The sequence below is a fragment of the Scyliorhinus canicula genome, chromosome 14 (assembly GCF_902713615.1).
Source record: "Scyliorhinus canicula chromosome 14, sScyCan1.1, whole genome shotgun sequence".
NCBI classification, from domain to species: domain Eukaryota; kingdom Metazoa; phylum Chordata; class Chondrichthyes; order Carcharhiniformes; family Scyliorhinidae; genus Scyliorhinus; species Scyliorhinus canicula.
The window spans coordinates 42,848,173-42,872,281 of record NC_052159.1 but is presented as its reverse complement, the minus strand read 5'-3'; the positions used below and the strand labels follow the sequence as shown (position 1 = coordinate 42,872,281).

The window sequence follows — 24,109 nt, the reverse complement described above, 5'->3', positions numbered from 1 at the left end:
TTCTAATTTGTATCTAGCATGCAAATACAGCAGCTTCATAATAATGCAAACAGCAAAATGCTGTTTTTGTGCAGCACAGCAGCACAACTCGGACATCAACATTTGATCTTTGTGTTCATCTGCCTCTCGCCTGAAATTGCTTCATCATTTGCGCAGAAATAACGCAAGCACCATTTTGGTATTTTGATGGCAAAATCTGGCCATGGTATTCTGGGCCACGTGGGTTTGTACGTTGTTAGACCTGGAAGTAGATCATGCGTCCTGAGAGCAGTATTGGATGCAGTCTGCATTGATGCTGTCTTTCTGATGTACGCTTTCTTTACTGTATAAACGTTGTAATTGGTTGTTTGAACACTTAAAATCATTTATTAATCTGAAACAAGATGTTCCATTTAAATCGAGCTACATTGTATGATAATTGAATGAGTAAGATTATTCTACCTGTCCAGAAAAATAGTTTTGATCATTGACTGCATCCAATGATTGCATGTTTAAAATTTGTTGATTGGCAGTGTGAATTTAATGAGCCAAATATATTTTCCGTACAGGCCAAGTAACAGAACAGAGCCAAGCATAACGCCGAGCTGCTACTGATTGGCACGCGCACGCTCTCCCCCGGGATTGGGCTGGCTGATCAGTTTTTTAACGTCACTGCAACTAGATATATGGGTGCAGTTCTGTTTTACCGCAGCGTGATGCAGCTGAATATATTTCAGTGCAATCTGCTTGAAGAAAAGATCAAAACGTTGCACATGCCGAGTGTTCACTAAGGTTTTTTTTCGGGGCAGAAAGGATATCAGAACCGGTTAGGTTCCCGTGACTATAGAAAAAGCTTTCAACGCCTCTTCAGTGTGTTTCCAAGTCGGTGTTCTGTTTGCTTGTGGAAGTGCATGCATTCGGTGAATCAACGCAGCACTGTTCCCATTTTTGCATAGATGTAAGTCTGTCAGACAGCACAGCAATGAGCAGGACATCTCCAACACTATTGAAGGACCCATTCTAATAGTATTTGTCCAGCAATTGTTTTGAGCAAACATACAAAGAATGCATGTCGAAAGAGAACAAACGTCAACATCTCAGTCCACCGATAAATACCAGCCATTGACAGACAGAATACGGAGACGATAGAAGCCACACATCAACTAAAGACATCTATGCTCTTGAAAGGACTGTTAAGGACAAGGATAACAGTGTACACAGTATAAAGGTTTCTTGTCTCTCCAAACCTGCTGTTTGCGTTACTGATTGTGAACGGTACCTGCCATTGCTGTTTAGTATCACAGTAGCTTCTTTGTACATTGCTGATATGGCCAGCCAGCAAGATTCAGGCTTCTTTGAGATCAGCATCAAGTCTTTGCTGAAATCGTGGAGCAATAGTAAGTAAACACCGACTATATGTTTTTCTATTGGATACAATTTTATAATGGATATTAATTTTGGTTTATATATGCCATTGTTGAATATCACTGTTTTTGTTGTTTTACGCATGCAACTTGAAATCAAAATAACACGAATTTAAATATTTATCGTTATTTGCAGAGGAATTATGCAGGGTTTGTCTTGATTGAATTCCCTTATCAAACTGCGCTTAGGCCCACAATTGCTGGCAATCCAGAGTAGCATTTCCTGCCTTTATTTAATTGTGTTTAGTCTTCATCGGCTAAAAAATCCCTGCATTAAAAAAGCAAGCGGGAGGGTGGGACTCCATGCTACTTGTTTTTATAATTGCTTATTAGAACTGCGTAGTTCTGGTGGACAGCGGTTTAACGTTAATGCATGTTAACCGTCACATTTGACAATAGAATAATAGGCGACCCAACCACTCATTTCACGTGGCTGTGTTGGATTTTTTTGTCATTAAAAATAATAGTTTTCAGTCGGAATTATGTATCCCATATATTTAAATAGTAGGTGCAATGCTTTTACCTTGAATATTTGTTTATTTTGAACATATACATGGATGCTTTAGAATAAATTTGTAATACTTATCAGGCTTTAACATTTTATTGGTTTAGAAAAACAAAATTTAAAAATGTGGAGGTTTACATAGAATTTACAGTGCAGAAGGAGGCCATTCGACCCATCGAGTCTGCACCGGCTCTTGGAAAGAGCACCCTGCCCAAGGTCAACACCTCCAACCTATCCCCATAACCCAGTATCCCCACCCAATACTAAGGGCAATTTTGGACACTAAGGGCAATTTAGCATGGCCAATCCACTTAACCTGCACATCTTTGGACTGTGGGGGGAAACCGGAGCACCCGGAGGAAACCCACGCACACACGGGGAGGATGTGCAGACTCCGCACAGACAGTGGCTCAAGCCAGAATCGAACCTGGGACCCTGGAGCTGTGAAGCAATTGTGCTAACCACTATGCTACCGTGCTGCCCGTTATGCACAGGATAATCACAATTTGACAATAATTGGATAATGGTAGACTTGTTATGTATTACACAAAATTAGTAAACAAATATGTGAGTTTGAAAATTAACATTAGTGTGCATTAAGTGTCACATATTCTATCCGATCTCTGGACCCTGGTTTGAAAATGTTTTCTTTCTGTCTGACCTCTTGCATGTTTGTGCTCTTCAAAATATTTTAATGTGATGGCAATTTAGAATGGCCTAAACTAATGCTGTAAAAGGTCAGTAGAGTCAAAGATATGTGACTCTGCTATGCTGTTTACAGTACCTGTAACTCTCTTTTTAGGGTCTTTGTACAAATCCTTTGACTTTATGTTTTACATTCCACCCTCTAAATTTGATATGATACAAAACTCTGCTGCCCATACATTAGCTTGGAAGTCACGTTACTCTGTCAACCTTGTGCTCACTGACCTACATTGGCTACCAGTCAAGTATTGTCTTATTTTATAATTTCCATCCTTGTTTTCAAATCCTTCCATGGCGTTGCTCCTTTTTATCTGTATAATTTTCTCCAACTTCTCAACCCTGAGATATCTGTGCTCCTTTAATTTTGGTCTTTTGTGTATTCTCAATCATACTTGCTCCAACATTGGTGACTATGCCTGGGCCCAACCCCTTCATACACCTCTCTGCCTGTCTATCTACCCTGTTCTCCTCCTTTAAGGAACTTAAGAAAACTTACCTCTTTAACTAAGCTTTTGATTATCTGATCTAATATCCCCTTCCATAGCTCAGTGTCATACTTCATTTTATAGTGCTCCTGTGCAGTGCCTTGGGATGATTCATTATGACAAAGGCACTATATAAATGTAATTTGTCATGGTCTTGCAAAAATGTATTTACATCACCATTTGATTTTGAATTCCTTATGCAGTTTGTTGACATAATTCATAGCCATTTTACAATAACATAATTAAAAGCCCATTTTTCATTCAAAGGCGTAGACCATTAAAGATCTAGCACTACAGACTTTTATTCAAGGTTATTGAATTTTTGATTTTTGAGAAGGAAAAATAAGTACTATTTTAGTTACATAAAATTACATAGAGTACACAGTACTGAAACAAGGCCATTCAGTAGACTCCTGCCTTTACCAAACTTTCGCAAGCAGCATAATATTATTTGTTTCTTTTCTGTCATTAGCTTACCTAGCTCCATTTAAATGCATCTATGCTATTTGCTACAGCCACTCCCTGTGACAGCAAGTCTCACATTCTTACCACTCGCTGGATAAAAGGATTTCTTCTGAATTGATTTCTTGATGAATATCTTATATTGATAGCCTCTAGTTTTGCTCTTGCGCTCTCTCTCTCTTCCTAGTACCCTCTTTCTCTCTCTGCAATATTCAAAACCTTTCAGAATTTTAATGACCTATATTAGGTCATTCCTCAACCATCTGTTTTCAAGACCCAGCCTGTTCATCCTTTCCTGAAAGTAACATCAAAGTTCCAGTATCATCCTTGTGAATCTATTCTTCATCCTCATTATGTTATCTGATCACCAGGATTGTAAACAGTACTCTAACCAAGGTTCATTACAAGTTTAGTATAACCTCTTAATTTTTTAAATCTATCCCTCTTGAAATAATCTAAGGGCATTCTTATTTAATGGCCGATTAACCTTCAATGCTACTATTTAGTAATTTGCGTATTTGAAATCCAGATATATAACCCAATTTAGATCTGTTTTTCAAGTGATATGAAATGAAAATGAAAATCGCTTATTGTCACGAGTAGGCTTCAATTAAGTTACTGTGAAAAGCCCCTAGTCGCCACATTCCGGGGCCTGTTCGGGGAGGCTGTTACGGGAATCGAACCGTGCTGTTGGCCTGCCTTGGTCTGTTTTCAAAGCCAGCGATTTAGCCCAGTGTGCTAAACAGCCCCGGCACATGTTATGTTCTGCCCTTACATACGTGATATGTGCTGCCCTTGGGGTGACTTTTCCCAGGTTCTTGGAGATGGCGTGTGGTGGTAGCGGGAGATGGCTTCAGGGAATTTAGGGAAAGATGCACTGGGCCAGTTTGGAGCTGGCTGCTTTTCTGAGGGATGGGTTGGTCCTGATGCCGCAACCCAGTGTATCTAAAGTGGGAAATCAATTCAGATAGTTAAAGGATCAATTTCCAGTGATTTTCCTAATCTACCTTTACACTAAAAACATTTAACAAAGGAGTCTCAACTGCTTCACTGGGCAGAGAATTCCACAGATTCACGACCCTTTTGGTGAAGACGTTCCTCCTCTACTCGGTCCTAAATCTGCTCCCCCTTATTCTGAGGCTATGCCCCCCCGTTCTAGTTTCTCCCACCAGTGGAAACAACTTCCCTGCTTCTATCTTATCTATTCCCTTCATAATTTTATGTTTCTTTAAGATCCCCCCTCATCCTTCTAAATTCCAATGAGTATAGTACCAGTCTCCTCATAAGATAATCCTCACAACTCTGGAATCAGTCTAGTGAATCTCCTCTGCACACACTCCAGTGCCAGTGCATCCTTTCTCAAGTAAGGAGACTAAAACTGTACACAGTACTCCAGGTGTGGCCTCACCCGCACCCTATACAGCTGCAACATAACCTCCCTACTTTTGAGCTCCATCCCTCTAGCAATGAAGGACAAAATTCCATTTGCCTTCTTAATTATTTACTGTACAAGCAAACCATATTTTTTCGATTTGTGCACAAGGACAGCACAGTTGCTTTACAGCTTCAGGGTCCCAGGTTCGATTCCTGGCTTGCGTCACTGTCTATGCGGAGTCTGCACGTTCTCCTCATGTCGGCGTGGGTTTCTTCCGGGCACTCCGGTTTCCTCCCACAGTCCAAAGTTGTGCAGGTTTGGTGGATTGGCCATGCTAAATAGCCCTTAGTATCCAAAAAAAGTTAGGTAGGGTTACTGGGTGACGGGGATTGGGAGGAGGTGTGGTCTTAGGTAGGATTATCTCTCCAAGGGCTGGTGCATCTCTCGATGGGCCGAATAGCCTCCTTCTGCACTGTAAATTCAATGATTCTATGACACCCGGGTCCCTCTGCACAGCAGCACGCTGCAATTTTTTACCATTTAAATATTAGTCCATTTTTCTGTTATTCCTCACATTTACCAACATTGTACTCGATCTGCCAGACCCTTGCCCACTCGCTTAAACTATCTATATCCCTCTGCAGACTTTGTGTCCTCCGCACACTTGGCTCAACCACTCATCTTAGTGTCATCTGTGAACTTAGAACATTACACTTGGTCCCCAACTCCTGATCATCTATATTTTATTGAATACTGGCAAGAAATGACAGGGCTGTTGCAAAGTGTGAGAATTGCCTGGAGATTATCCTGAAATGCCTGCTACAAATCAAACAATTATGTTTAAATAACTTATATTGCGCCTTTTTTTGTGGTAAAACATCCCAAAGCACTTCACAGGACCATTATAAAGCAACATTTGACAACAAGCCAAATAGGGTGATCAGAGGACAGATGGCTAAAAGATTGGTCAATATGGTAAATTTTAAGAAAGGCCTCAAAGGAAGACGGAGAAGTAAAGAGGTGTTGAAGTGCAATGAGAAATTCCAGGGCCTATGCAGCTGAAGGCGCAGCCATCAATGGTGCGGCAATTAATATCAGGAAAGTACAAGAAGGCCAGAATTAAATTAGCACAGATATCTTGGGAGAGTTATGGAGCTGGAGGCAATTACAAAACTGGGGATAGGCAAAACCATGGAGGGATTTCAAAACAAGGATTTTAAAACTGAGGCATTATTTGAGCAGGAGACAGTGAAGATCAGTGAACTTGATGTGAGTAAGTACACAGGCAGCAGTGTTTTAGAAGACCTCAAGTTTTTGTTTAAAGCCAAAAGTATGCTATCTTTTTCCTGATCAATGTAATGGGGCTGGTTTAGCACAGTGGGCTAAATAGCTGGCTTTTAAAGCAGACCCAGGTAGGCCAGCAGCGCAGGTTCAATTCCCGTAGCAGCCCCCCCCCCCCCCGAACAGGCACCGGAATGTGGCGATTAGAGGCTTATCACAGTAACTTCATTTGAAGCCTACTTGTGACAATAAGCAATTTTTTTTATTATGTATTTTTTAACCCAGTTGTAGATTTTACTTTTTAAAAAAATAACTGTAAATTTTGATGGTTTAGTTATTTATTCTCTAATGAAGAACCAACATTCAGCACTTTCAAATAATATTATTAATGGAACTAGATGTTGGAGTTGATTGGTACACACATCAGTTTCATCTGATAAGGTAAAAGAGCCTCATATCCTCTCGTTACACATTGTTTTTATTCAAATTGGTCCAGGCAGTTGTAATTCGGCTTTTAATAGGTGTTATCTCCAGCTGAAAATGTACATAGCACAACAAATATTTGTGCAGCAGGATGCCTGATAAAGAAAATGCACATGGTCAACTGACAGTCATGCTACAATATGGGAAGATTGAGCGGGATTTTGCCTTGGATGTGAGAGTTATATATTTGAATAGAATGGGTTATGCTTCCGTGAAGCATTTTGGGATTTATTTTGTAATAAAAGTATATCAGTGCAAATTGTTATTGTTTGATGTTGACACCAAGTAACTAAATGAAAATTGTTCAATTTGCTATCACTGCCTTTCTTTATCACAAGAATACTGGTCAGTGGTGAAAACTTTTTGGTATCAGGATTATGTAGGTGGCCAGCGTGAAGGCCGATTTGTGATCCATGATGGAGCAGGTTGCATCTCGGAGGTCTGAGTTCCAGGCACTTTTCCACAAGGAGAAGAACAAATGTGGATTAATTAACGGCTCTCCCTGTCAGGGACTAGTCTTCCAATAATTTCCGATTTGATGCTGCGGTAAACTTTCCATCCTGAGATGGCTCCTGAGGATCTCACTTGAGATTTTGACACTTTAATATTAAGATAGTATTGTGGAAAATAAATTGCCCCTTTTGAGAAATGTACTCTCACTGACACAACTGCACATTACGGGTGTGATCTAACAGCCGCATTGCGCCCGGCGTGGATACGTGTGAGTCGGTTAGATCAAGTAGAGGCCGGGAACAGTGCTGGACACTGATTGGTTTCTGATCTAGCCAGCCTGCTTCTGTTGGCGAGTTCCAGATCCTGTCTAGACGTGGCGAGGTTCCAATTGAGGGCAATCTCCAAATTGTTAATGGGACGGACGCCCTATATAACGGCCTCCCGAAATGTAACCAGCTCCCCAACGGGAGGTCACACGAACACCCTGCCGAAATGGCTGCTGAGTGGATCGGAGAAGGTAAGTAGCCATCTCCAGCGCCCGGGGGCGGGGGGGGGGGGGGGGGGGGGGGGGGGAGACACACCCCTGGACTGGGAAGTGAGGGACTCAGCACCTGCGGGTTCCGCAGACCAACCCCGGGATTGTATAGCCCCATAACGGGCAATTTCAGCTGCTGCCTGTCCGTCCCACCTATTGCCCCCAGGGGCAGAACCCTGTCCATGGTAATATGACGTAGATATGCCGCCGTTGGACTGGGGTGAGCACAGTACGAAGTCTTACAACACCAGGTTAAAGTCCAACAGGTTTGTTTCAAACAGTAGCTTTTGGAGCACTGCTCCTTCCTCAGGTGAATGAAGTGGTATGTTCCAGAAACATATATATAGACAAAGTCAGAGATGCAAGACAATGCTTTGAATGCGAGCATTAGCAGGTAATTAAGTCTTTACAGATCCAGAGATAGGGGTAACCCCAGGTTAAAGAGGTGTGAATTGACTCAAGCCAGGACAGTTGGTAGGATTATGCAAGGCCAGGCCAGATGGTGGGGGATGAATGTAATGCAATATGAATCCAAGGTCCCGGTTGAGGCTGTACTCATTTGTGCGGAACTTGCCTATAAGTTTCTGCTCAGCGATTCTGCGTTGTCGTGCGTCCTGGGCTTGCCTGGATCTAGGATCACTGAGCCCGGGAGGGGAAGTGGGGGGGGGGGGGGGGGGGGGGGGGCTGGATCTAGGATCGCTGTGCGCGGGGGGCGGGCAGAGGCTGGGGGAAAGCGGAGGGAACAGGGGTTGGGATATAGGGCGACCCGCAACACGGAATTACGTAACAGAGGCTTCACAGGCCTCGGGTGTAACATGTTATAATGGTGAACAATCAAAACCCTAACTGTCCCAAGCTGCAGATGGTGCCTCAGCCACTATGACTAGGTGTGTCCCAAGATACATATTGGAGACGGAGACAGCTTGCTTCTTAATGCACCCTGTGGCCTTTGATTTCCCTGGCATGCATCCTGTGGAGGGTCTGGGGGCAGAGGGTCCAGGCCACCTTATCAATGGCACTCGCCTCGCCTTGCCACCCTGTTACGCCTTCTGACCTCGAAACGCACCGTTGTCTGGGTGGGACTCGGAAGAGATGGAGACCGCCGTCGTCTCTTGTTGGAAGTCTCTGCCGCGCGCTCCTCCCAGATGGTGCCCATAGGATAATGGAAGTCACCTTGGGATGGAGGGGCAGCTGTAGTGAACCCCCGAGGCCCTGGCGTTATCTGGCCTTGCCAGCCCTGGCTGTCCAAATTGTCTGCACTATGGTGTCGACGGTCACAGCGATGCTTCTCTGTGACTGGGTCATGCTCTGGAGTGCCTCAGCATTGTCCATCTGCATCTGGGAAATGTCCCTCAATGACTGGGACATGCTCTGCAGTGCTTTGACAATGTCCCCCTAAGACTGGGACATGTTCTGCAGCGTCTAGGCAAGTTCACCTGCGCCTGGGGCATGTACCTCAGTGACTGGGACATGATGTTGAGGTGCTCAGCTGTGGTTGTCACTGAGCAACTCCTTGTACACCATCAGTCATGTGGTGGGGAGGGGGGATGCGGTATCATCCGATGGAGATCCTGCGGGAGAATGGCATGTGGTCAGTGAGGGGGAAGGATCATTTTGTCGAACATGAACAACTCACTTGCGACAGGTTGTCTGGGTGAAGGATGGCGGATTCTTGCCTCTGCATCGCGCAGGCTAACCTCGATGTCAATGGCTGCTGTATCCTTGGTTAGCCCGGTGACCTCCAGGGCCATTCCTCATGGGGGGCGAGGACACTAATGTCTGGCATTCCGCCGCTTGTCAGGGCCACTTCCTTCCTGCTATTGGCCTACTTCTCACGCGGGGGTAGAGAGAGGGGGCATTGTGAGGTGCTTGCTACACGGGTGGGGAGGGAGGGGGGAGTTCAATGGCAGGAGACAGACATGGGCACCGCTGCTGAGCATGGTTTGGGTGTGCTGGTGGGTGCCAGGGTGTGCCGGGGCACAGGTATGGTATTATGCTGGGGAGGGAAGGTGGTGTGCGGTGCCAGTGGCTGTGCAAGTGCGGTTAGCCAAATCAGCTGGTGCGACAGCCATTGCTGCAGTGAAGCCTGTGGGGGATCGTTACGGTCACGGTTTCGCTGGGTCAGCCATCGGGAAGCATCAAACAAGCTGTCCTCGCTACCGCACATAGTGCTTCTCCTGTTAGATCTTACCCTTTTAGATTGCACCCTATGAAAAGTTGTGTGATATTGGATCTAAATGTGTATTGTTCCTGAGAATTATCATGCCAAACATTGCAAATTCTAAAGTGGAATTCTAGGGCCTGCATTAAGCTCAAAAGTCAGTGTGGCACAACGCGACCGATAGATGCTGGGTGACCTCTCTTCCAGGATCGATCTCGTTCGCCATGCCTCGTGGAACAAGATCCCATTGTAGGCGGGATCACTTTTTAGCAAATCTGCATATTCAAGTGAGACAGCTAGACTCGCTCTACTATGCATTCCGATCAACCCAAGGCATGTGATCTGACCCTCTTGCCTTGGAGATCTTGGGCGAGCATGGTTCAGTGTTGGTCTCCACAAACGAGGACCAGACGGAATGGCACTGGGTTCTCCCAGAGGATCGGAGACCCCCAGGTGCTTGCCCTGAAGAATGGCACCCTGACACTGGTGCCACCTGGCACCATGGCAGTGCTTCCTGGGTGCCAAGCTGGCATCTTTCCCGAGCTACAGATTAGGCCTGGGGGTGCCCTGTGCGGGTGCAGGGGGTGCAAGGGGGCCTGAGCTCCCTTAAGGTGAGTTGGGGCTTTGGGGGTGGTTCGGGGGTCACGTCGGGGGGGGGGGGGGGGGGGGGGGGAGATAATAATGGCTTACCAATCTCTCTGCATTGAGGAGTTCTGGCGAGCGAAGCTTCTCAGTACAGAAAACAGGACTAAGTGTGGCCTCGCGTTCCCCGTTGAGGCCCTCAATTTACCCAAATGGCCGTTCAATAGTGTGGCGTTTCTTGGCGCTCCTTGCGTCGGCAAACACTTGGTTAATCATGTGTACTAGGGGACTCTGTTCCCATTCGGGTAGTTCGCACCCCTAGGATCAGTTCATGACTGCAGTAAATAATGCCATGCTTAATATAGCTTGGGATAGACTGCAAGTCAAAATCATGTTGACAGAAAATGCATATGAAGCCAAAAAAGGTAGAAAATATTGGATTGAAACCAGCTGCAATTCGTTATCTGGTTATGGCAATGACAAGATTCAGAAGTGGGTCAAGTGGGATAAAATGCGCAGCATGTTTAATTTTTAAAAAGCAGTAGATGTGATTGGTAATATGATACATCAAGTTGCAGGTATCATCATTGTACTCTTCTCTACTTATACACAAGATTATATTGCAAACTTTTGTTTGATTTTGCTTACCTTTTCAGAGGTGTGACAGTGCAGGAGCATCATAATTTTCGACAAAGCCATTTCTACCATGATTGTTGCATAGAAAGTAACTTGAATAGTGTGTTTGTTTTCCCCGTAGGAGAGCACTGACTTTAATGGAAAATATAAAATTTACACTAAACATTGTGAATGGTATGATCACCTTTCAGAACTTTCATTTCTAAGAGTGCCATTCATCTCACTGAAGGACTGCAAACTGATTATAACAAAGCTGTTAATTCATAGATTCATTCATAGAATTTACAGTGCAGAAGGAGGCCATTCGGCCCATCGAGTCTGCACCGGCTCTTGGAAAGAGCACCCTACCCAAGGTCCCTATCCCCATAACCCAGTAACCCCACCCAACACTCAGGGCAATTTTGGATGCTAAAGGTGCATTTATCATGGCCAATCCACCTAACCTGCACATCTTTGGACTGTGGGAGGAAACCGGAGCACCCGGAGGAAACCCACGCACACACTGGGAGGATGTGCAGACTCCGCACAGACAGTGACCCAAGCCGGAAACTAACCTGGGACCCTGGAGCTGTGAAGCATTTGTGCTATCCACAATGCTACTGTGCTGCCCAAAAGCAGCATGGTAAGCAGAGAATCTGCTGGCAATAATCTAGTCATTCTTGCTGAATCATCCATTGTGTAAATTTAAACTTCAAATTGGAGTTAAGAACACAACATTGTATTTAATATTGTGCTCCATGGCCAACCAATTAAAATATATAACTTAATCATTCTCACATTTTACTTGTATCACCCTTCTCCCTGTCAGTCATCCAATCCCGCTGCAAGTCTCTTGCCACTACATCTTTCTATATGGTTTTCGGCCTTTTTCTTTTTCTTCCAGTCCCATCTCCATTACTCCCCTCACCACATTTCATCTGTCTCGCAACATATAACCATACAATTTCAATCTACTTTCTTAATTACTCCCACAATCTTCACTGACCGCCTTTTATATGATGGTTCTGATTTTGGGCGGGATTCTCCGTTGTTGCCTTCAAAATCGGTTGGGCGGAAAATAGGTTCCAACGCCAAAATCACGGCGGGTGCCAATTTGACTCCAAATCGCAATTTTCCGTCACCTCGACAGTGGTGTTAATGTGGTCAGGAATGCACGTACAGTAAACACCGTTTGCATGTCATTAGCGGACCTGACCCGGTATTCTCCAGGGCCTCCGCGATTCTCCACCACTGGTGGGCTGAGTTTTTGATGGCGTGGTTCACTTGTACTTTTAAAAATCATGAAACGGGTGTCGTCACTGCTGAGGGAGAGAGAGGGGGTACGGAAAGTGTCCAACATCGCCATAGTTTGCTGCTGACAGTTGTGCCACTGGCCGAGGGGCTTCTGCGAGGGCTGGGGGGAGTAGTGGGGGGTGGCCAGGAGGTGGGCTGTGGGTTCGGGGTGGACAGACTTAGAACACAATTGTTGCAGCAGGCAAGGCAGCCACGCCACTGACAGCCCCCTGTGAACTTAGGGCCACGGGTCATATAGGTGTCCCCTCAGGCCACCCACCTAGGTGCCCCCAGCCGATCCATCAGCTCTATGAGCGCACACCAGCACAACCAATGCCATCTTGTTGGCTGGGGCGAGTGTGAGCGGGGAGTGTAATGTGTATATGTGGCTGCAGCTTATCAGTCTCCTGAGTGTCAATCTGGGAAATCCAGCACCGTTGTTCATTTCAATTGATTGTGTTCCACAGGATACTGGTGCCAGCCCTTCCAAAGTCGCTGAATCGGTCCAGGTTCGGCGCCAGTTTTGCTGTCGTGAAAGTCCACGAATCCTGCATTGGCGTCAGCACTTAGTCTCAGAAACGGAGAATACTGCCCCATTCCTTTTCTCCTTACTCCACACTCACACCTCAGCATCTGCATCACATCCAGTTATTGTTAATCCCTTGTTGATGTTGCCCAAGCTTATGCGCTATGTATTTAAATTATACACTATCAGGTTGGCAGTACCATGGGGTGGGACCAGGGGCAAGGCCTCCAGGAAACCCCATGGGGGGTGCGGTTCCCACTATGAGGGTATTGGTATTGCTGGTGAATGGGAGGGGTGCCTTTTACTTTCACTTTGGGATCAGGGCACCTTTTCAAAGGGAGCCCCGATCTCTGTAGAGCCGGGTTTGCCAACCTGTTCCAGTAGAGTGACAGCACAAAACACGCCCCTCTGCTATTTTATTATAGATCTGGAGAGAGCGGCAGCACGGTGGCGCGGTGGTTAGCACTGGGACTATCGCGCTGAGGACCCGGATTCAAATCCCAACCCTGGGTCTCTATCCATGTGACGTTTGCACAATCTCCCCGTTTTTGTGTGAGTTTCACCCCCACACCCAAAGATGTCTGGTTAGATGGATAGGACACACTAAGTTGCCCCTTAATTAGAAAAAAAAAAATTTGGTACTCTAAATTTATGAAAAAAAAGATCGGGAGAGAAAATCTGGATGTTTCTGGGAGAAACATGTCGATTTTCAGTCAGACCTTGATACTTCCATTTTGGGGGAAAATTCTGCCCATTGTGATATCAGGCCCTGGAGATGTTACAGAATACCCCTGACATCATAACTCCACTGCAAAGTGAGAAATACCAAACTAAAAGACCAATGAATTTAAGCTAAAATTTATTCATGTAAGAAAATACATCAAAGCAATAAGATGTGGCAATATTTAAAACCAAGTTGGAATCAATCCACAACGATTTTATCTACTGTAATATTTTACTGTGCAATGTTTCGAAAATAACCAATTGATGTATATTTCAAACTAAAAATCCCTGGGGACAGAGCTGTCAGCCAGTTGAGATCAAAGGTACAATTGACCAGTGACACAATGAGTGCAGTATTGATTTTTATTCCATTCTTAAAGTTACAAAGCCAGTGTGCAGAGTGGACAGGTCAAGCCCTTTATCCATCTCATTGCTTGCTCCAAAACCCAATTCAAATTGAATCCAGTTCATGTTCTCCACAAGAGTGGAGGCGGTGATGTGGTAGTATTGTGACTGGACTAGTAATCCAGAGACCCAGAGTAATGCTCTGGGGATCCAGGTTCCAATCCGCCACTGCAGATGGTGAAATTTGAATTCAATAAAAACCTGGAATTAAAGAAGTCTAATGATGACCATGAAACCATTGTCGATTGTCGGGAAAAACCCATCTGGTTCCCTAATGTTCTTTGGGGAAGGAAATCTGTCACCTTACCTGGTCTGCATGTGACTCCAGACCCCCAGAAATGTGGTTTAACTTTTAACTGACCCCTCAGGGGCAGCAGGTTTCCAGCAGAAAATCACTGGTTTGCATTGGATTCACAGCTGAGCATGGCAGAATCCTGTACCAGCTTACCCGAACAGGCGGTGGAATGTGGCGACTAGAGGCTTTTCACAGTAGTCATACTTGTGACAATAAAAGATTATTTATTTATTTATTTAGAATGGAACAACTTAACATGTTGAGAAACGGTGACTGTCCGGTAGAAATTTAAATAACCCTTGGTTGTTTAAGAATAGAATTTTTGATAGATTTTACAGTGCAGAAGGAGGCCAGTAACCCCACCTAACCTTTTGGGCACTACGGGGCAATTTAGCATGGCGAATCGACCTAATCTGCACCATCTTGGTCTGTGGGAGGAAACCAGAGCACCCAGAGGAAACCCACACAGACAAGCGGAGGAAGTGCAAACTATACACAGACAGTCACCCGAGGCCAGAATTGAACATCGGTCACTGAAGCTGTGAGGCAGCAGTAATAACCACTGTGTCACCGAGCCACCCAGGACTTGGTAACGGAGGAGACAAGGAGAGCCTATGTTTTCTGAGGGAAAAACAAGAGTGAAATAAACTTCTTAAATGGTTTCTCGTGCTCCCTATTTGTTTCCTTGATTTTACAGGGAAAAGTTGTGTGGCTTCTTACTTGGGTTGGACTCAAAATTATAAATGTCGCCACAATCCCAGAGGACTATAAGCTCCCTTTGACAACTGACTGGTGGTGATTTTTGAAAAAAATATTTTATCAGGGTCTGATTTTTTTTTGGGGGGGGGATTTCACCCCTTCCATCTTCACCCCCCCTTCATAAAAAAACAAGCCAAAGCAAAATTATATAACATTATAAATAACCAACACCGCCAGCAGCACCGAATAAGATGGGGAAACAGGAAAATTAGAAAGAAAAGAGAGAGGAAAAAGAAAAACAAAGACAGCGGGGAACCACTGGAACGCGCAACCGGGGGCAGGGTGGGTGGGATTGGGGGGAGGGAGGGAGAAAAGGCTGGAGGGACACAAAAGGGACAACTTAGGAGGGAGGGAGAAAAGGCTGGAGGGACACAAAAGGGACAACTTAGGAGGGAGGGGGAAATCCCCCTCCCCAAATCACAGGAAAAGCACAGCCGAAGTTGATGGGGGAAGAAAACAAAGGTGGAAGGGGAGGAATCCCATCCCCCCCCCCCCCCCAAAAAAAATCAGACCAGAGGGACACGAGGGCGGGAAGGGGCAGGGAGAGCCGGGAGGGACCACAGGCCGAGCCAGAAGGCGGCAGAATGTAAATAGAGGAAATTAAGGGAAGGAAAATTAAGATCTCTGGGTTATCAGGGAGGCAAAGGACAAAACATCGTCCTCTCTCGCCCCTTGGACTCTCCGATGTTCCGACACAGAATAACGCTACCTCTGGACTCGGGGCCACCTTTACCCAACAACTAGGACGTAGGGAGCGATTCTCCCTGCCCCCGCGCCGGGCTGGAGAAACGTCGCAACCGTGCCACGCCGCCTCAACGCCGGCGCGCGATTCTGAGGTTTGGAGAATCGGCGCCATTTGTACCGGCGCCAGTCGCGGGCCACTACGAGACCGGACCACCGATTCTCTGGGCCGAGCGGCCGCATGGAAAAAGCAGAGTCCCATCGGCGCCATCCACACCTGGTCACTGCTGACGGGAACTCTGCGCGAAGGTTCGGGGGCGGCGGGTGGGGGGAGGATCCCGGGGGGGAGGCCTCCTATGGGGCTGGCCTCTTTCCTCCCCCCCCCCCCCCCGGGCTACATTGTTGCGTGTCCGGCCCCAGAACGCACGCGCCATGTTGCGTCGGGGCCGGTGCATTCCGTAAAGCCACCGAGCATTCGCGGGTTGGCTGTCGCACTGCGCATGCGCGGGTTGGCGCTGCCCCCAGTGCACGCCAGGAAGTGAGGCTGGAGCGACGTGAACCGCTCCAGCGCCGTGCTGGCCCCAATGGGGACCAGAATCGCAAGTGCCCGTGCCTGTTTTTGCGCCGTAATGAAACGCGACGGTGTTCATGACGGCACGGACACTCTGTCCCGCGATCGGAGAATCGCACCAGTAATGTCCACAAACACTGCCAGAACCCCTTCAGCTTCATACATCCCTAAAGCATGTGGACATGATTTGCGGGCCTCCCCGCGCACCGCCCAAACCGATTGGATTGGATTGGATTGGATTGGATTTGTTTATTGTCACGTGTACCGAGGTACAGTGAAAAGTATTTTTCTGCAAGCAGCTCAACAGATCATTCAGTACATGGGAAGAAAAGGGAATTGAACAGAATTCAAGAAAATACATGAGAATACATAATAGGGCAACACAATATATACAATGTACTACATAAGCATTGGCATCGGATGAAGCAGACATGGGTGTAGTGTTAATGAGGTCAGTCCATAAGAGGGTCATTTAGGAGTCTGGTGACAGTGGGGAAGAAGCTGTTTTTGAGTCTGTCCGTGCGTGTTCTCAGACTTCTGAATCTCCTGCCCGATGGAAGAAGTTGGAAAAGTGAGTAAGCCGGGTGGGAGGGATCCTTGATTATGCTGCCTGCTTTCCCCCGGCAGCGGGAGGTGTAGATGGAATCAATGGATGGGAGGCAGGTTCGTGTGATGGACTGGGCGGTATTCACGACTCTCTGAAGTTCCTTGCGGTCCTGGGCCGAGCAGTTGCCATACCAGGCTGTGATGCAGCCCGAGAGGATGCTCTCTATAGTGCATCTGTAAAAGTTGGTAAGGGTTAATGTGGACATGCCAAATTTCCTTAGTTTCCTGAGGAAGTAAAGGCGCTGTTGTGCTTTCTTGGTGATAGCGTCGACATGAGTGGACCAGGATAGATTTTTGGTGATGTGCACCCCTAGGAATTTGAAACTGCTCACCATCTCTACCTCGGCTCCGTTGATGCTGACAGGGGTGTGTACAGTACTATGCTTCCTGAAGTCGATGACCAGCTCTTTAGTTTTGCTGGCATTAAGGGAGAGATTGTTGTCGTTGCACCACTCCACTAAGTTCTCTATCTCCCTCCTGTATTCAGACTCGTCGTTGTTCGAAATCCGGCCCACTATGGTCGTATCGTCAGCAAACTTGTGGATGGAGTTGGAACCAAGTTTTGCCATGCAGTCGTGTGTGTACAGGGAGTAGAGTAGGGGGCTAAGTACGCAGCCTTGCGGGGCACCGGTGTTGAGGACTATTGTGGAGGAGGTGTTGGTGTTCATTCTTACTGACTGTGGTCTGTTGGTCAGAAAGTCAAGGATCCAGTTGCAGAGTGGAGAGCCAAGTCCTAGGTTTTGGAGCTTTGATATGAGCTTGGCTGGGATTATGGTGTTGAAGGCGGAGCTGTAGTCAATAAATAAGAGTCTGATGTAGGAGTCCTTGTTTTCGAGATGCTCTAGGGATGAGTGTAGGGCCAGGGAAATGGCGTCTGATGTGGACCGGTTGCGACGGTATGCGAATTGAAGTGGGTCAAGGCGTTCCGGGAGTATGGAGGTGAAGCGCTTCATGATCAGCCTCTCAAAGCACTTCATTACAACTGACGTCAGGGCCACCGGGCGGTAGTCATTGAGGCACGTTGCCTGGTTCTTCTTTGGTACCGGTATGATGGTGGTCTTCTTGAAGCAGGTGGGGACCTCGGAGTGGAGTAGGGATAGGTTAAAGATGTCTGTGAAAACCTCTGCCAGCTGGTCCGCGCAGGTTCTGAGTGCACGACCAGGGATCCCATCCGGGCCCATCGCCTTCCGTGGGTTCATTTTCAGGAAGGCCGATCTGACTTCGGAAACTGTGATGGTGGGTATGGGTTGCTGGGGCACTCGATAGCGGGTTGTTGGTTACCTGCTCAAACCGAGCATAGAATGCGTTAAGTTCATCGGGGAGGGGTGCACTGCTGCCAGAGATACTGCTCGGCTTCGCTTTGTAGCCCGTTATGTTGCTTAGTCCTTGCCACAACCGCCGAGGGTCTGTCTGTGACTCTAGCTTAGTTTGATATTCTCTCTTGGCATCTCGGATGGCTTTGCGGAGGTCGTACCTGGATTTCTTGTATAGGACAGGGTCGTCTGCCTTGAACGCCTCAGATCTGTCCTTCGCAGTTGAGCCATGGTTTCCGGTTGGGGAACGCACGTACTGCTTTCTTTGGCACACAGTCGTCCACACATTTGCTGATGAAGTCTGTGACGGTGGTGACATACTCATTTAAGTTAGTCGCTGAGTTCTTAAATATGGACCAGTCCACTGTCTCCAAGCAGTCACGTAAGAGCTCTTCTGTCTCCTCAGACCAGCACTGCGCAACCTTCTTAGCTGGATTCTCCCGCTTGAGTTTCTGCTTGTAAGCCGGGAGAAGGAGCACAGTCTTATGGTCTGATTTCCCAAAGTGCGGTCGGGGGATGGAACGGTAGGCGCCCTTGATTTTTGAGTAGCAGTGGTCAAGAGTGTTGTCGCCCCGGGTGGTACAGGAGATGTGCTGGTGGAATTTTGGCAGTACACTCTTGAGGTTGGCTTTGTTGAAGTCTCCGGCCACAATGAACAGGGCCTCCGGGTGTTCTGTTTCATGGTTGTTTGACTGTGTACAGTTCATCCAGCGCTTTCCTCACTTCTGCCTGGGGTGGGATGTAGACCGCTGTGATAATGGCTGAAGTGAACTCACGTGGAAGATAGTATGGGCGGCACTTTACGGTCAGGTATTCCAGGTCTGGGGAGCAGTAGGTCGCCAGGTTCACCACATCCAAGCACCAGGAGGAGTTGATGAGGAGGCAAACCCCTCCACCCTTCGCTTTGCCTGAAGATGCCGTGCGGTCCGCCCGGTGAATAGAGAAGCCTTCAGGTTGTATGGCACAGTCCGGTGAGGCGGGAGTGAGCCATGTCTCTGTGAAACAGAGCACACAGCAGTCTCTTACTTCCCTCTGTGAGGTAAGTCTGGCGTTAAGTTCATCCAGCTTGTTTTCAATCTGCCTCTCCTTCAGCAACCTTGCCTCGGGGGGCCTCCGAATACCTCTTGTTCACCCTCAGAATCTCTTCCAAAAGTATTGCCATCTCTGTCTGCTTTTACTGATAAACACCCTTCCCCCGCAACCCCATCCTGTGACCTCCTTCCCACCATCTCTCCCCTGTGTGTGGGTGCACCCTTGATCTGAGCAGTTGTGTGGATGTAGTACAGGCAACAACTATCGCACCTTCTCCCGCAGTGGTGGCATTGCTGAGTACAGGGGAGCTGTCAGCATCTTATTGGGCAGCAACGTTTCGAGGGTGGATCGTCCACCCCCAAGGGTCCTTGATTCTGGCCAAAGGCCCAATGTTGGCCTGAAAATGCCTGAATGGCACCAGATCTGGTGAGTCTTCTTGAAAAAAGGCGAAATGGCATTCTGACAAGGCTGAAATCTCCTTCAACTTGACAAAAATCTGTCTCAACATCAACACTGCCAGTGACCAATCTATAATACCTAATGTTCCATTACAAACTTATGATTTGGAAGGAAACATTAATATTCATTGCTGAAAAAGGGACATTTTGTTGAAGCGTTAATTTTGCATTCCATCAAGACAGTTTGCAAGCATACAATGTAAGGAAAAACAACACATTTATTCTGCATGAGAAGAGTGTGCTGATTAATTGGTAGATTGATTGGTTGAGGAGTTTCTATGGTGAATGCACAAGTTGCTGGTGACTGACAGTTAACTGTCAAGCATTGTTTGAAATTTAAACCAGACAAATTCACTCTGAATGGTCAAGGTATTACCCCGAAGAATGAACCAGTGAATGGCTGTCACTTGCGTACACGTTCTTTCTGTCTACGAAGAATGGGCAGCATGGTAGCATGGTGGTTAGCATCAATGCTTCACAGCTCCAGGGTCCCAAGTTCGATTCCCGGCTGGGTCGCTGTCTGTGCGGAGTCTGCACGTCCTCCCCGAGTGTGCGTGGGTTTCCTCCGGGTGCTCCGGTTTCCTCCCACAGTCCAAAGATGTGCGGGTTAGGTGGATTGGCCAGGCTAAATTGCCCTTAGTGTCCTAAAAAAAAATACAAGGTTAATGGGGTTTGTTGGGTCACTGGTGTAGGGTGGATACGTGGGCTTGAGTAGGGTGATCATTGCTCGGCACAACTTTGAGGGCCGAAGGGCCTGTTCTGTGCTGTACTGTTCTAATTCTCTAAGAAGGACAAGGCTCTGAGTATTAATATATGTAGCTTCCAGTACATGCAATTGTGCCACACTGCAAGCCCAGTTAACAGTCTTTAATTAGTTGTTAGCATGATTCTTATCACACTGACGATTATTTAGCTAATGGTGGACGGGATGCATGGTGGCCCAGTGGTTAGCACTGCAGCCTCACGGCACCGAGGACTCGGGTTTGAGCCCGGCCCCAGGACACTGTCCTTGTGGAGTTTGCACATTCTCCCCGTGTCTCACCCACACAACGCAAAGATGTACAGTTAGGTGGATTGACCACGCTACATTGCCCCTTAATTGGCAAAAAAAAGTACAATGTTGGATGAGTGCGAGCATGGGCTGATTGGATGCAGTCTGTACTTTGTTTGTTGCAAACAACGATCAGAACATGCTTTTTGATACAATTCGCCAATCTTTGGAACAAACGGCCAAGCATCACACTGGCATTGAATATATATTCCACATTACTCATTCGTGTGATGGGCAAGAAGTCTTTTTTGGCTTGATGGCAACATTCTATTAGTGGCAAATACTATTCATGTATATGTAGCAGCGTGAGCCACTTGCTCACCTTGCAAACCTGATGCTGCAATAGGGCTCATGAAAGGCACACTGCAGGATAATGGCTACCCAGATCAGATCATTTAATGCCGTAAATCATGTAAACGCTTGAAAGGGCCTAAGGCTGCCACTTTTGGCCCTGAAAGATGCCCAGCCTACCTGCGATGACCTATAGCAGTTAAGTATCTAAAAAATTGGAGCACAGCTGAATCTAGCTGTTTCACATACTACTAAGCAGTAGGAATATTTGCGATTAACAGGATGCTGCTGTCAAGACAAAAATATGTTCTGCCTATTATGCAATTGGGTAATGTGTGTGGATTTTAGTGCCAGTCTGGCGCCAAGTATGTAGGTCGTATATCCCAAAGACTGGCGGGTGATATCACAGCATGTCCTTTCCTCTGTTCGCAATGGGCAAGGTACAGACCGTACACAACATGCACATACTTGCAAAATTCAAAACACAGTGCCCGACCTCGGTGTGCTAAGAATTACACTGAGAACTAATTTAAGATTTGTCAGTAGAGCTTGGAGTGTGGAGCATGTGTGTACTGGAAGCTACATATATTTATACACGGGGCAGAGTGAAAGAACATGTACACACATGGCACCTGTTTGCACTAAACAAAATAAGTGACTAGTTAATCACTAGTTAATTCCTTTGGGCACTGCCTTGATCAATCAAAGCCAAGCTGCCTGGTTTAAATTTCAGACAATGCTTGGCAATTATCTATCAGTCACCATCAATTGGTGCATTCTCCATGGCAATGCTTCTACCAATCAGAGTCCACTTGTCAATCAACCAATCATACAGTAAAATTTGTTGTTTTTCTTGCATTGTATTCTTAAGAATTGTCGGCAAAAAGCTTCAACAAAATGCCTCCAAGTCGTTGGTTATCAAACGATTGGATATTGTTAAGCTCCCGTATCAGACCCCAACAGTTTTTAGAATACCGGATAAGAACCCCAAACACCTTTTTAAAAACATTTATAAAACAGTGAAGAAAGGATACTTTGCTCCAGAAGTGATTCCACTGACAAATAAGATATGGGGCGGGATTCTCCCCTAACCGGTGGGGCGAGCCGTACCGGCGCCGAGGAGTGGCATGAACCACTCCAGTGTCGGGCCGCCCGAACGTGCGGAATCCTCCACACCTTCAGGGGCTAGGCCGGCGCCGGCAGGGTTGGCGCCGCGCCAGCTGGTGCTGAAGGGCTTGGCGCCGTGCCACACGACTCCGATGGGCCTCTGCCAGCCGGCACGAGTTGGCGCATGTGCAGGAGCGCCAGTGTGTGCTGGCGACAGCCCAGCGCGTGCGCAGGGGGGTTCTTCACTGCGTCGGCCATGGCGGATCATTACAGCGGCTGGCGTGGAGGAAAGAGTACCCCCACGGCACAGGCCTGCATGTGGATCAGTGGGCCCCGATCGTGGGCCAGATCTCCAACCCCCCCGAGTACTCCGCAGGCAGCCCGCAGAGCCGGGTCCCACAAGTAAGGACCCGGTCTAACTTACACCGGCGGGACCGGCCAAAAACAGGCGGCCACTCGGCCCATCGCGGGTCGGAGAATTGCTGGGGGGGATCGCTACCGACAGCCCCCAACCGGCGCGACGCGTTTCCTTCCCCCGCCGAAAAGTCCATCAGCCAGCTTTGGGGCGGCAGGGCGAGATACATGCAGCCCCCCAGGCGACTCTCGGCCGAGAATCCCGCCCATGGTGTATTAAAGCAAACTTTAATATTAACAGAGCATTAAACTACATTAACATCACTGAAGATAGCTTTCAATTAACAGTAAAACATTCTTAATAACAGGAAAGACTTTCAAAACTCACACAATTCAAAAGGTACTTGCAAACACAGGGTTATTTGCTTTACATTTGAATAAATATTTCTTGGAAATACTGCATGAAGAGAGCGAGAGGAATCCTGCAAGAAACAGCCTGCAAATTTCTTGGGCGCAATTCTCACAAAGGGAGACAGAGTGCCGACGCCGGAGTGACGCGGCCGGCGGCGCCTAAATGACGTCACCCGCGCATGCGCAGGTTGGGCGGCGCCGACCCGCGCATGCGCAGTTGCCGTCCTCCCCGCGGGCGCCCCGCAAGGATGGAGCATTGATCTTGCGGGGCGGCGGAGGGAAAAGAGTGCGTCTTTTAGAGACGCCGGCCTGACGAACGGTGGGCACCGATCGCGGGCCAGATCCCTCCTGAGCACCCTTTACTGGTGCTCTATCCTCTTCCCCCCCCCCCCCCCCCCCCCCCCCCCCTTTACAGGCCCCACACGCAGTGGTCGCACGCTGTTCACGCCGGCAGCGACCAGGTGTGGTTGGCGCCGGCGCAAACTGGTCGGATTAGGCAGGTGAGCGGCGATTCTCCAAGCGGCCTGTCGTAAAACGCGACACGGTGGGAGTGGGAGAATCGCGTGCAGGTGCCAGGGAGGCGTGGCGTGAATCGCCCGGCACTCTCGTGATTCTCCCACCCGGCGTGGGGGTCGGAGAATCGCGCCCCTTGTATCTGTGTCAGGCTACAGCTCAACCTGAAGGCCTTTGGCAAAAGCAGCTCAAAGCTCCCAGGAAAACTAAAATCTAAACTGCTGCAGATCTGGCTCCTCTGTATCTAATTACATCATCTGTATCCCACGCAGATCCACTGACCTCCTTACCTAATCTAAACATAATTGTCTCAAATTATCTATTTCCTCAGGAATCTCCAGAAATTACAACAAAATTCCATTAAGCCTCTCTTTGCAAACTCACACATGATTGGAATGAATGATGATCTTATTTTGACAACATTTTAATTGCACTTTCTGAAGTCCGTGTCTGGGAAAACTTGACCTAGATTATTTAATAATATTTCTGCAACAGATAAAAAATACAATATACATAGCAATTTCTTACATTAATCATGCTATGCAAGAAGATATTGCACAAGAACACATAAAATAGAAGCAGGAGTAGATGAGACAAACCATCAAACCTACTCAACCACTTACTACAATCATGTCTGATGTTGTGCTTCAACTCCACTTTTCCGCCTGTCCTCCA

At 47.3% G+C, this 24,109-nt stretch overlaps 1 protein-coding gene across 4 annotated transcripts in view; it reads left to right on the top strand.

Annotated features, from left to right (window-relative positions):
• Positions 1 to 637: 637 nt before the first annotated feature.
• LOC119977793 (protein furry homolog) overlaps positions 638 to 24,109 on the top strand; it is a 483,675-nt gene continuing 460,203 nt past the window's right edge. For 2 of the 4 annotated variants that reach the window (XM_038819002.1, XM_038819003.1), the window contains exon 1: positions 639 to 1,376. In XM_038819002.1, coding sequence (XP_038674930.1) covers positions 1,307 to 1,376 — 70 coding nt within the window. In that variant the 5' untranslated portion in view covers positions 639 to 1,306. Of the gene's footprint in view, positions 1,377 to 24,109 lie in introns of all 4 variants that reach the window. The other 2 variants (XM_038819004.1, XM_038819001.1) reach the window with 2 other exon arrangements.